Source organism: Lygodium microphyllum, chromosome 10 (assembly GCF_053477565.2).
Source record: "Lygodium microphyllum isolate KBCC chromosome 10, Lygodium_microphyllum_v1.1.10, whole genome shotgun sequence".
Taxonomy (NCBI): domain Eukaryota; kingdom Viridiplantae; phylum Streptophyta; class Polypodiopsida; order Schizaeales; family Lygodiaceae; genus Lygodium; species Lygodium microphyllum.
In genome coordinates this window covers 113,993,304-114,006,609 of record NC_141144.1, presented here as the reverse complement: position 1 = coordinate 114,006,609, position 13,306 = coordinate 113,993,304, and the positions used below count along the sequence as shown (strand labels likewise).

The 13,306-nt window shown below is 41.4% G+C and overlaps 1 protein-coding gene across 1 annotated transcript; it reads right to left on the bottom strand.

Annotated features, from left to right (window-relative positions):
- Positions 1-5,994: 5,994 nt before the first annotated feature.
- On the bottom strand, positions 5,995-11,844 carry LOC148030457 (cation/H(+) antiporter 19-like). The gene is made up of 3 exons (XM_087686781.1): positions 10,654-11,844; positions 8,713-9,732; positions 5,995-7,828 (listed from the first exon to the last, which is right to left on the bottom strand). Exons 1-3 carry the CDS (start codon positions 10,870-10,872, stop codon positions 6,437-6,439), a joined length of 2,631 nt encoding a protein of 876 aa, XP_087542907.1. The 5' UTR covers positions 10,873-11,844; the 3' UTR covers positions 5,995-6,436.
- Between the last annotated feature and the right edge of the window lie 1,462 nt (positions 11,845-13,306).

Below are 13,306 nucleotides of genomic sequence, written 5' to 3'. Positions count from 1 at the left end.
AAATTAGACAAATCATCAAAGAGTTATTGCCACATAATTCAAAATTACAAATAATCAACAAGCAATGCAATTAATAGCTCATTTGATAGATTTAATTTGTGAGATTTTAAGAACATGTATGAAACATTACTTTGACAAAATAATCATGTATGTAACAATGCAATACTATCATAAAAAATTAATTTATTAATGAATGAGAAATATAACTACATTTATAGTATGCTAAGTTATACAATGCTCAACATGTATTGATTATAACCTATGTGATGATCTTCGTTGATGGTCTTAAGTTGTATCTAATAGAAGAAGTTGGTAGTTTTCACAATGGTCAATCAAAGTGTAAGACCCTTCCTAATAGCCTCCCAATTAAGTCCATGATTGTTGTTTATTGTAGGAAAAGTATTACGGCTCAACTTATAGAAGGGCCTTACATTTGTCAAACTTTGTGAAGACTTCCAACATGTTCAATCATGTATTACTAAAAAATAATGAGAGAGATCCTCAATAGGAATTTAAGTAGAGTCTCTTTAGACTAAGTCTTAGCTTAAGTATGATAATAAAACATAGGTACCATTTGAGCTTTGTTTCAAGACTCTCATCACCATATTCAGAGGCCAACACATCCTTCAACACTCAATATGTCTCTTTCTATTCTCTTTACTCTCTACTCTCTCTACTTCAATCTCCTTCTATTCTCTTTTATAATGGGTGGATATATATATTAATCAAAATGGATGAAATATGCATTACTATGGTCTTCCTTCTATTCTCTTTGCTCTCTGCTTCTGTTCTCTTTGCTCTCTGTTTTAATCTCCTTTTACTTTCTACTCTCTCATCAATCCTCTCTCTACTCTCTCTCCTTACTACACACACACACACACACACACTCTCTCTCTCTCTCTCTCTCTCTCTCTCTCCCCTTTTTCTCCCCTCCTATCTCCACTCTCCTTTCTCTCTCCTCTCTCTAGTCTCTACTTTAGCTACACACTCTTTTTTCTCTCAACTCTCTCTCATTTTAAAGTGTGAGATATTCTCTAACAAATAGAATAATTATAAATTATAAATTTTATTTGAGTTTATTTAAGAGTGTAAAAAAGTCTTTAACATAGTAAAGTAAATTCTTAACTATTACAATTATTCTAAAGTGTAATTATTTATTTAATATAATATAATGATCAAATTTCAACTTTATTTAAATATGCTCACTTTATACACTAATTTTTTGTTATAAAATTAGCTACTTTATATTTAATATTTAATATTTAATTCGTATAATAATTTTATATACCAATTTTTTTAAAAATATACATGATTTATATAGTAGTTTACTATTTTTCATATGTTACTTTTTTATTTTGGTTTTTTATTACTTTACTTATATTATTTATTTAATATATTAATCTATATACTATTTTACTTTACTTATATGTTTTTTAACCTATTTAATTATTTTAATTAAATATTTTAAAATTTAAATACTCTAATTATAATCCTAAAGTATTAGATAATCTCTAATATAATGAGCAGGTAATACTAAAAATCCAATTTGAATTTTTAAATGTCAATGTATCTTACAAGCTTCATGCTAGTTTAAGCTAGATTCTTAAACACAAGTGCGTGAAACTTGGTACATAGCTTATAATAGCACAATATTTGCATAGTGGAATATTGAGTATTGCTTTGAAATTAGGATCCTTCATGTACTTGTTTGGAGCTTTCTTCTTGTATCTCTTGTTAAGCACATTTGAAGAGCTCATGCAATATATTATGAATGGACTTCAAACATGGATACCCTTTAACAGATTATGTATGCACTTTAAGGTCTTCAAATCACTTGTCTAAACACCACAGCATGGCATGACTTTTTAGTATAAAATGGCATACAATTAAACACACTTTTGCTAATGATGGATGATTTACATGTCATATGTCATTCCACATCATATTCTACAATGCCTTGAATATGTAGTATTTTTTCATTCTTTGTTCAGTGATAATCTTAGTTATTCAAGTCTTATGATAAACCCAAATTATGTAAATATTGAAGTTCTCCATTGCAACCTTGCAATGCTTCTTTTTCTTTTTGCAAGTGGAGAGTGGTCTCTTTGCTTTCTAAGTTCTTCAAACCTTGACTCATAGCATGCTTTATATATGTATTCTTTTTCTCAAACAAATCCTTTAACGGTAAGACCTACCCATCCATGTTAATTGAATGTGTATATTAGAAAGTTGGCTTACCCATTGCCAAGAATGTTTAGCAGAGATGTAACATCCTTGAATGGAGGTGTAGATTTTTTCAACAACTCAGTAGAATTGTAATGTCCCCATTACTCAGTTTATTTTAATGTGTGTTTACATTCCAAAGAAAATTGATTTATGTTGCACATTTTTTTAAAAAAAGAAAAAAATATCAGCGCTAATTATGAAACTGACTCTCATTTATGAAGTTAGCAATTATTATTAATGAGATATTATATGCCACTTCATGGAAGAAAGACTTGGAAGACCCTCCTAAGACTAGCTTATTAAAACTATGTTTGTAGTATAGAACAACAAAAAAGAACTAACCTAGTGGATAGTCACTTGGTAGTTAAGCGCACTTGAGTGACAACACTACCGGGATGGGTGGCATCTCAGGAAGTTTTTCCTACAAGCTAGTGGAAGCTTCTCACGCGCAGCCAACGACGCCAATGAAGCCTTCGTAGCCCATTGCCAAGTATACCAAGGCCAAGATGCCAAGGTCTATGCTTTGGTCGCCACCTTAGTCGTTGCCTTAATCATAAGCCTTAGAGTGATGGCCACCTGACGACACGCAACGCGGTGCTCACCCATTTATTCGTAAATTTTTATCTTCATGCTACAAAAATGGAGCTCCCTCTCTAACATCATCAATGATGTCATAAGAAGTGCTCAAAGAAAGTGTTATCCCTTTATCATCAATGATGTGATCAAAAAACGCTAAAAAGCAAGCATCTTCTATTTCCCTCCCCCCTACAAAACTATAAATTGAGGGCTTGGGGGTGACCAGGAAGAAGGGACATAGCAATCTTGACGAGAACGAGACATTGATCAAGAAGGAGGAGACTCTATTCCACGAGACGAAGATACATCATTCCATTCAATCCAAGAAAGGGGACACGCTGAAGGTCTCTCATCCTCTTCTACTCTAATCCAAGAAGAGAAGACACTGAAGAAATTTATCATATTCTATCAATCCAGTTAGAAGTCATACCTCTACTCTCATCCCTATTCCATCTACTAGAGAGAGAGAAGTATTGCTCTCCATGAGGCAAGAAGAACTATCCGTGAGGCCTACATCATTGAATCCCACTTCTACGAATCATATTTCCGTCATGGCCCCAAAGAAAAAAAATTCAAAAGCGAAAATTGTGAATGACCCTACTAACATAAAAGCAATAGTTGGAGTTTCAAGCACGGGAGTCACTAACGGAGTCACGAGCATGGATAACGACCCTTTACCAATCATGATGCCACAAGTTTTTCTAAAATTTTCTATCCAAATTCATCAGAAATAAGATCAATCTCTTGAGAAATACTGGGATCTTAAAGTATTCACTTGTTAAATTATTAGAACATCTTATAGGCTAGAAACTATTAGGGGAACTATGAAAACCTAGAACTCAAGAGAAATCATGAGGAATTTTAATGTTAATCCCATAGAAAAGAAGACTAGTGAATTCATGATGAATTTACTAAGAAGAAAACCCTGAAGAAACTAACCAAGGATATAGATATAATCTAGAAGCTCTAATAGAAGATTTTTTTTAAAAACAGAAATAACTCTAGAAACTGACTTAAGGCCAAGAAAATTGGTTATAAGAATAAACCTTAAACTGGGAAGTTAGAGACCCCAAAATCTAGATACCCTGAGTTAAATTCCAAGGGAAAGAGTTCATTATGTGGAATTCAAGTATCGATTGCTACTAGATTAATCATCACTTGACAGTTGCATGATTGATTGAAGTCATAACTACTTAAAGACATCAATCTTGTTTGTGATTTTCTAGATTAGATCTTGATTGAATTAAGTATTGGAACAAATAAAAATTGAGAAGCCCTATACCTCCCGCAAGGATAGGTGTTAGATCCCCATACCAAGAGGAGATGTTTGTACTGTCGTCGAAGCATGGACCGGCTCTGATGGGCGAGAGGTCTCCCACCAAGGATCCTATTAAGTAGGAGGTGGATAAGGTGCAAGGCGAGCTCTAGCTAGTAAATCCTTTATGCACCTAGGAACTACTTGTTCCCTTATATGGCCCAAGTTCTACTTAGGACACCTAAAAACGCTAGCTATAGGTGGATTTGTCCTTGGTGACGTGTAGATGCGCCAGATGAGACAACACGTGAGATTGTAATTTTTCTGTTGTATGGGCGGGTGAACACATATTATGGAACATAATCAATGAATTTGTTTTATTCTAATTGTATGTCCGTGAGTAAATTACGCAAATGAACAATTGTGCATAAAAGGATTGTTTTTAATTAATGAAGCTGTTTTTATATGTTTCACGTAATGTGATAGGTAATTAGATAACTAAGAACTTCCATAGAGGGAAGCGAGTGGATGGATTTCCAACAAATCCAATCCTATGATAGAGTAGTCTCGATTAGCCAAGAGGTTTCCCAAAAACAAACGCTAAGAAGAAACTCTAGGAAGGGCTGATTCACTGACTTACCTAGGGTTTGGTCTCAGAACCCGAACTGTAAATTATCTTAGGGAAAAGGTACGGCGGCTGTGCCAGAGCACTGCAAGGGATTTCATAAATCCTTAGTCTGCTACTATAAAAAAGTGTTGTACTCCATGAACCAAGGGTAATGGCAGTCGCTCCTTCCAAACAAGAGGCCTCTCGAAGGATACCTCCGGATGTGAGCTATTTGTTGATAGGTGACTGTTAGGTCAATTAGGAACCTTCAGGTCAGTCCTCCATGGGTAACGGTAGGACGCTTCCCCTACGGGGTAGACCTAGGGTTAACTAGATGGACAAAATTCAATCATTTTGGTTAGAGTACGAATAGTAATGACTAGAAGGTAAACTCTAGGCGACTACTAAAACGTCACTCGTTGCATAATCAAGGCAGGTATGTTACAAGAATAGAGCTTTCCACTGACCCATAAATCTATATTCTTTTTCTCCCTATATCTTGTGCCACAATTATTTTTCATCGTTAGAAAAGAAGGACGAATCGTTTCTCTTACAATGAGACTAGTATTTAGATCAATGTCAAAAGATTATAAATTGTTCTTCTCTGATTACCCCTTTTTTTCATTTTCCAAAAATGTAGAGAAAAAAGGTAAGCTTAAGTAAATGAAAAAGTACAAAATCCAAGTGAGAATACAAAATGCAAGTAAATGAATGCAAAATGAGAAGAGTACAAGGAGAAGGCTTGAAAAGTTCTTATTCATTAGACATTTGAAAGATTTATGAGGCAGCTAAATATCATTAACTTTCGTCTTCTCTATGTCAATGTTTTCAATCCTTACTCCACCATTAAAAGTCACACAATGTCTTCATTCTGGAATGATTTTTTAAAAAGGAATATAAAATATATATGAAAATTTGAAGGCAAGATACCAAAAGAGTTTTCTATTATTTTTTTGAAATTTGTAGATTATCCCTCTCCTACCTAAGTTGGCATTTCTTACGAGGCCCATGTTTGAGTCCAAAGTAAACCTAATTGAAAAATTGAGAAAACTCAAGTGGATCTTCATAGATGTTTATATTTCTCCTTGAGATCAAAGATGGCTTGAGTGCAAACCAGTTAGGCATATAAGGTTCATTAAGCAAGTTGTTGTAAAAGAAGATTGATTTCTATACTTTCATTGTATGAACTTGTCAATCTAAAGGCTTGATCTCAAAGGATGATTGAGTAAAAAGCTTTTAGCCGAGTAAAAAGGCATATAATCTTAGTCGAGTAAAAAGTGTTTACACACTAGAAAGTGATTGAACATGGTGGCTCAAGATACAAATGTAAGGAACTGAAAGTTTGAAGTTGAAACTAGTTAAATGGCTAAAGCAGTACTCATGGAGAACATTTTTCAAAGGTGATACAAAAACTATCCTCTTGATGATTGCATATCTTCTCTTAGATCTTGTAGGCCTTTTCAATCATATTATAACTAAAACGACACAAGCCTCTAAAACAATAATACCCTTGCATTAAAACATTTCAAGGTTTTTTTTCAGATTCAAGGGTTGGCCATTGGACACTAAACCTTGATTTTTTTGTGAGCATTGGGTTAATGGCCTTTGAGTTGACCAAGCTTAAACTCTCTTTATTATAAATGTTTAATAGGTTGCCATTCATGTTGAGGTACTTCAACATCAAGTCTAAAGACAACAAGGTAGGTAGATAAAATACAAACCACTCAGTGAAGCTTACCACAATGAGCAGTTGTCAAATGTTATGGACAAACTTACTTGATGCACATTGGAAACTTACTATGCCATGCCTTTGAGGACCCTAACTCAAGGTGAGTATTCTTTACCTCTATAGATGGTGTTGACACATGAGCGTGAGAACCCACATGTTGTTGAACAACCAATAGGCAAGCATGAAAGTTAGGACCAGCAGACGCTAATATCATGTCCCCCACTACTCCCAACTCGCTTTGATCATGATGATGATGATGGTCAACAGGATCATGAGGTGTAGGGATTTGATCCATCGTGGTGTTCATGTCGTTAGGGATCATATTTATCGATTGGATTGACCTTGTGTTTGAACGCCTACCTATCACAAACAAATTGACCTCATTCATTGTCCGTGTGATCATGTGGATTGCTTCCCTCAAGCTTTGACCCTCAACTTCCTCTGCTTTCTCCTCCTCGTATGCAAAAGAAGCCTCCATGGCTCTCTCCTTTACCTTAGCAATGGCCTCGTCATCAAGAAGTCTTTCTTGTGTTGGAGTTACCCAAGAGGATGATAGTTCTACATTGGAAGAAGAGCGCTTTGTTTGTTCTTTGGTTTCACGCTCCTCCTCGTATTTTTCATCAACAATTGCTGCGGATGGTAGCTGGATGTTGTGGTCCAAGGTGATGATTCTTATCACCTTGAGTGAGACGCTAGGGTGGTCAGCCATCCTGCTGGCAAATGCAAGGGCTTCCCTGTCATCGGGGCCGCCTAGAAATAGCACCACCACCTTGTAGGAGAAGAAGCAGGGGTGGATGGGGCTAGGGGCTCCAAGCATGGAGCTCCTGTCCACCACTATACCCACAGAACAAGGGGCGTGGTGGAGCACCCGTTGGTTGACCTTATAAAGCTCAGGATCATGGGGGAAGGCACCATGGGAGGGCTTGGGCAGGTAGGGCAAGAGGATAATGGCGCCCCGCTTACTGATGGCGAGCTTGCAGATGTCCTCATGGAGGGTGGCGAATTTGGAGACGGCGGTCAAAGGGCGGACGACGACTTTGCTGAGCTGGGGGGACGGCTGGAAGGCGATTGGCGGGAGGGCGACGGCGGCGGCGGGCTTGGATTGGACTACGTGGCGGAGCATGAGGTGGATGGCGGAGGGGCGGTCGGTGAGCTCCATGAGGCGGAGGGCGTAGAGCTTGATGGGGCTGGACTTGGCCCCGCGGGCGGCCTCCACCAGGCTGGCGGCGGTCCCGTGCTGGTGGCCGTCGTACGCGCAGGCCAATAGGCGCAGCTGCCGCCCGGCCATGCCCCCCAGAGCCTCCAGGGTGGCCCCCTCCTCCTGGCCCTCGTCGGTGGCCGTCCGCCTGCACAGCGCCGACACCACGGGCGTCGTCACGAAAGACGTGAGCAGGCATGTGAGCACCAGGATGGCGAATAACTCGTCTGTCAAAGCCTGCAGTTATTCAGAAAAACCCCCCCGGGCCCCCCCCAAAAAAAAAGAAAAAGAAAAAAAAGGATATTACTCACGATACGAAAATTAAAATATTATCAGATAAAGGCAAAAAGGGAACTGGGGAATTCAGAAAACATTCCTCCTTGCAGTAAGGAATGACAAGGAAAAAAGCGAAAACCATGACATATTTCTCTAAGGTTTTAAAAAATTCGAAAAGTTTGGAGAGATGTATATTTTGTCGATTTAAAGTGCTCTCTCTAGGTAGCATTCTCTTTCACTCTTTTGTGGGTCGAAAGGGAATCTCCTAGAAAAGTCTCTCACTCTGTACTAGTAGACAAAATAAATAAATACACATAATTCGAGCGGCTTCCCCGCATATCGAGTCACTTCCACTCGAAAAGCCCCCTCTCCTTCCAATCAAGCCAACTGACGTCCCTGCTCATCTTTTTCTGATGTAAAATATTTCCCAAATAATATATTTTTAAACAAATTCCCAATAATATTAAGAAATATGGATTTAACGTCCCTGCTCCAAGCGGACTTTTCAAAACGCACAACGGACCTTTTGAACGCCTATGATGTCTGGCCATTTTTCGTAAAGCTCCTAAAAAAAGGGAGATTAAATTATGTATTCCATTTTTCCTAAAGTGCTAAGGAGGAAGATTACGAGCGTAATTACGCCAGCTGTCAGTCTCCTATTGCACAGGATTAAGCGGGATAATGCCCTAAATGATGCTAAGGAGGAAGATTACGAGCGTAATTACGCCAGCTGTCAGTCTCCTATTGCACGGATTAAGCGGGATAATGCCCTAAATGATGATGATGCATTCGTATCCACTTTGTTCCTACATTAGTTTAGTATAAGCATTTGTATTAATTAATACCTTCAAATCTCGGCCGATATTCAAGACAATGAGGACAGCCAGGCCCTTGGTGTTCATGAGAAACCCGAGGATGAGTGCCCTCCGAGTTGGCAGCCCGATGAGCTTGGCAGCGAGGAAGGTGCCGGTGATCTTACCGACAGCTGCCGTGGCGAAGAAGAGGCACAGGAAGCCCAGGGACGCCCAGCCATGGAGGCTGCCCAGGTTCGTCTTGAGCCCGCTGGAGGCGAAGAAGAGGGGCAGCATGAGCCCCGTGACGAAGTCCTCGATCTTCTCCACAACCAGTTTCGGGAAAGCGTTGTCCTTGGGGATGACGAGCCCGAACAGGAAAGGCCCGAACAGCGGGTGGACGCCCACGGCGTCGCTGAAGAAGCCCGCCAGGAGGACGCCCACAAGCGTGACGCAGACGTAATTCTCGCCACCGCCGGAGGGGGAGGCGGCGGCGGCGGCAGCGCCGCGGTGGGCAACCATGGTCATGAATAGCCTAACTATGGTTAGCATGAGGAGGCCGAAGGCGGCGCCGGCGAGGATGACCCAGACGGGGGTAAGGGGGCTGTGGGCGGGGCCGGCGAGGGCGACGCCGAGGGCGAGGAGGGTCCAGACGGCGACGTCGTTGACGGCGGCTGACGGCACAGCGAGACGGCCGACGTCGGAGGCCAGGAGCTTGAGCTCGGCCATGATGCGGACCAGGACCGAGAAGGCGCTGATGGCGAGCGGGGTGCCCAGGAACACCACCAGCGGCGCCAGCGGCCCGCCCGGCGTCCCGATGGTGCCGCGCACCAGCCCCGCTAGAGCCGCCGCCCCCGCGAACGGCACCGCGATGCCCGCCATCGCTAGCAGGAACGCCTTCTTCCCGGTCTTCCGCAGCGCCTGCAGGTCCAGCTCCAGCCCCACCATGAATATGAAGAACATCAGCCCCATCGTCGCCACCGTCTCCAGCAGCGGCAGGCTCTGCTGCGGGAACACCCTCTCCATGTAGTACTTGTTCCGCCCCAGCGCCGTCGGCCCCAGCAGCACCCCACCCTGAGCATCATCATCAGCATCATCATCATTAACATAATTCAGCCAAACAAATCATCATCATCACCAATATTCACATCCTTCATTAACCAAACAAATCTGTAATCCATTCCACTTCCAATTGTTAAAGTTAAGAATCATACAGAGAACTCCAACATTATCATCATCAGCTTCGACTGCGAGCTGGGAGCTGCTACCACACAACTAGCCTGTTTGAAGTGGGGGGGATGGGGATACTACATGCCACATACTGCATGCAAACAAGCTAGGTATAGCATAACTCCCTTCCAAAACCTCATCATGTTACTACTATTACATATTATATTAATTAATGGCTAATATCGGCAGGGGTGCTTCACTTACAGCAGCTTATAATGTAACACCGCTGCCACATACTTGGCGTATTTCATTGAGTGTTCAGCTTACTGCAACGAGTGCATGAGGTTATTGCAATAGGGCACAATGACTTCTATCACCCACTTTGATTGCATCTCATCATTACTACATATCTAGCCTCTGGCAATGGGACAAGGATTGAATCCAATACTTAAGGGGCTGAATCTCCAACCTCCACCCCCTACCGCGACATTAAGCTAGGTATGAGGTGCTTTTTGTTCACACGCTATTGCAATTGGGGACGAAGCTGCAACCACACGAGCTTACAAGGGATCGTGATAGAGCTGCTCCTATATAATAACATAGCCTGTTCGGGGAAAGGATCACAGATGAGGGATCGCCGCAGTCCCCAAATTGCCCCACTGCAAGTTGAGGCTGAGCATGGGGTAGCTCCTTCGAATTAGGAGCTGATGATGCTTGATACTACTTAATTAACAACATCAGAAACACAGACTTGCGATGATGGAAATTAGTGACTAAACCTTAGTCAGCTTGTGTTATAATTAATAATATAGTAGAGGCGCTTACTATGATCTCTGCCAGCACCCGCGGCTGCTTGATCGGCTTGAACAGTATTGCCACCGTCCGCGTCACCAGCAGCACCAGGGCGATCTGGATGGTGAGCAGTGGCAGTGCGAAATGCAGCGGAACGTCCCCTTGCAGAATCCCGTTGGACACCGCAGGCATTGGAGGATAGCATGCCGGTCTGATCCTCGTAGAATTGCTCGCCATTCGAATATTATACATGTACAGCCTTTTGATCACAGCAGATCAGCAATCCTGCAACTTGGCCTTAGTAATCTTTCTGGAACTATGTTGGACCTTGCCCAAAGATCAGGTCACCGGATGATGATCAGATGATGATGGTTATGATGAAGGGAGAGGAGATAGAGCCAAAATGATCGTGTAAATATTATTGCTTTGTTTAGTATCCCAGCTCCTGAACACACCAACCTTCAGGTTCTTTGCATGAGTTGATGATATGTTTACTGAGGGGGGCTGGCATATATAGTATTTGGGACCTCATGTAGCCAGTTCCACCCTCAAAAAGAGCTTCCTTTTGTCGAAAAAGGGGAAGACTGTGTGGGGGTGGGTGTAAAGCAACCATCCTCTCTCTCTCTCTCTCTCTCTCTCTCTCTCTCTCTCTCTGTGTGTATGTGGCTCCTGTGGATCTCGTGAGACCCTTGGAGAAGATCCTTCAGATGATCTGCTTTCGGCTTTGGAGAATTTCTGTTGGAACTACAGAAGATCTTGATCATCCATCCAGAATCCAAGCCTAGTTGATCCTTCCTCTCCCATGAACTAATAATCAGACCGAGAGAGATCAATCACTGATTGTGTCTCGGCTATGCACTTTTGTGTGACACTTTGATTGACAGAGGAGTAGCTGCCCTTTCGGCCACAGATGGGAAAAAACAATATAACAGTCCGCTTTAACAATTCCTCTGTGATTGCAGAACAAGAAGAAAAGCTCGTATTCGATCCGCTCACTACTACTACTACTACTTAGTACTACTACATCTGCTACCCCAACACTAGGATCCAAATGGGGCCAACAGCGCACTACTATCTGATCATAGAATGAGGGCTACATCATCCATGAGACGATACACACACGGATACTCCAAAATCAAATGCTCGCAGAGATCCTTGATGCAAACAGTTCTTGAAAGCACACACACACACACTCTCTCTCTCTCTCTCTCTCGCTGTCTCCGCTGGCCATCCTCTCCTTACACTACCGAGCTCTCTTATACACGGGCAGGCCCTCCCCTCTAGGGGCACAGTTTGCTTTGTGCTCACTCCTTATTGCCTCGAGACCGGCACCCCGCCCAAAGGGAGCCTTACCCACCATGGTATCTTTGAAAAGCAGTACTAAGCTGCCCTTCCAATTACCCCCTGTATAAAAAACCTTGCCCAGGTCTTATTTGACCTTACCCTTTGTGCAATGCCTTGTCTGGGGTCTTGAATACTCAAGCTTGTTCCTAGGGTTGGTTAACAAGAGTGCCTCTCAAGCTTCAAGTCCAAAGAACCTTGCACAACAAGCTCTCTAGTAATACACACCCACTCCATTAGAAGCTTCACATCCTAGAGAAATTCAAAAAAGGAAAAAAAAAAAAAAAGAGCTTTGCACAACATGTAATGTGAATGCTATCTCCTCTATAAACGGGCAACCTTAACATGAAAAATGTGGAAGGTGTTCTTCAAGTACATAGTACATGCACAAGCCTTTTATTATTGGCCCTAGGTGAACAATTGGAAAATAACCATTTCTTTGCAAGCCTCAAATCCCAAAGAGACTTGAGCAATAAAGCTTTACATATCAAGTAATTCATGCTATGTCCATATCAATAAGAGTGAGCTTAATCAAAAGTTTTTAGACTTTTATTATTGGCTCTACAACACCTTCTATTATTGGCTCTAAGTGAACGGTGAATTCCCTATTGGTTATCGGAGTAACTTCCTCTAGGTGTTATCCTTCTCGAATTGAAGGACGTATTGATAAGCATCCCCACCGTGCTTCATCTGTAGCAGGTAAATTATTGTAGATTTTTCCCATGTGGCAATGGTGTATGATTGCAAGGAGGATGATGTTCCCTCACATGAATTTTATAACGCGGTTTGTAAGACATTGAAATGACTAGCTAACTTCAGAGTGGAAGATTAGATGGTTTGTGGGTGGCCATGCTTATCATGGAACAGAGATTCTTATAAAAAAGGAAAGAGTGCAAAGCATTTGTGTTCACATATAACCTGTAAAACTCTAATAAAGTAAAGCCAATGCTTTTGATCAATAAAGACACATCATCCAACAATAAATATCAACTACAGGCTTCTAAACAAGGGAAATAAACGTATGTATATAATTAGAGCTTTATCACAAACAAGAGTGCAACATAGTCAAACTAATACTTTTGACACAATGATTACAAGCTGAAAGTGTTGCAACTGTATTGGAGCAGAATCTCTCATTCGAAAGGGAAGGCAACCACACTTACATGTGAGTGCTAATAGAGCAAAGCATTATGTTTATTAAAAAACTCTAATCATGAGCATTAGAGGAGACCCTAATGCACATGGGGTTGACACAGTGAGTGAGTGAGTGATTGATTGAATGGAAAAGGCAAACAAGTCATTGATGTAATAATATGTGGCCAAGGAGGGGAGAGCAGCTGATTGG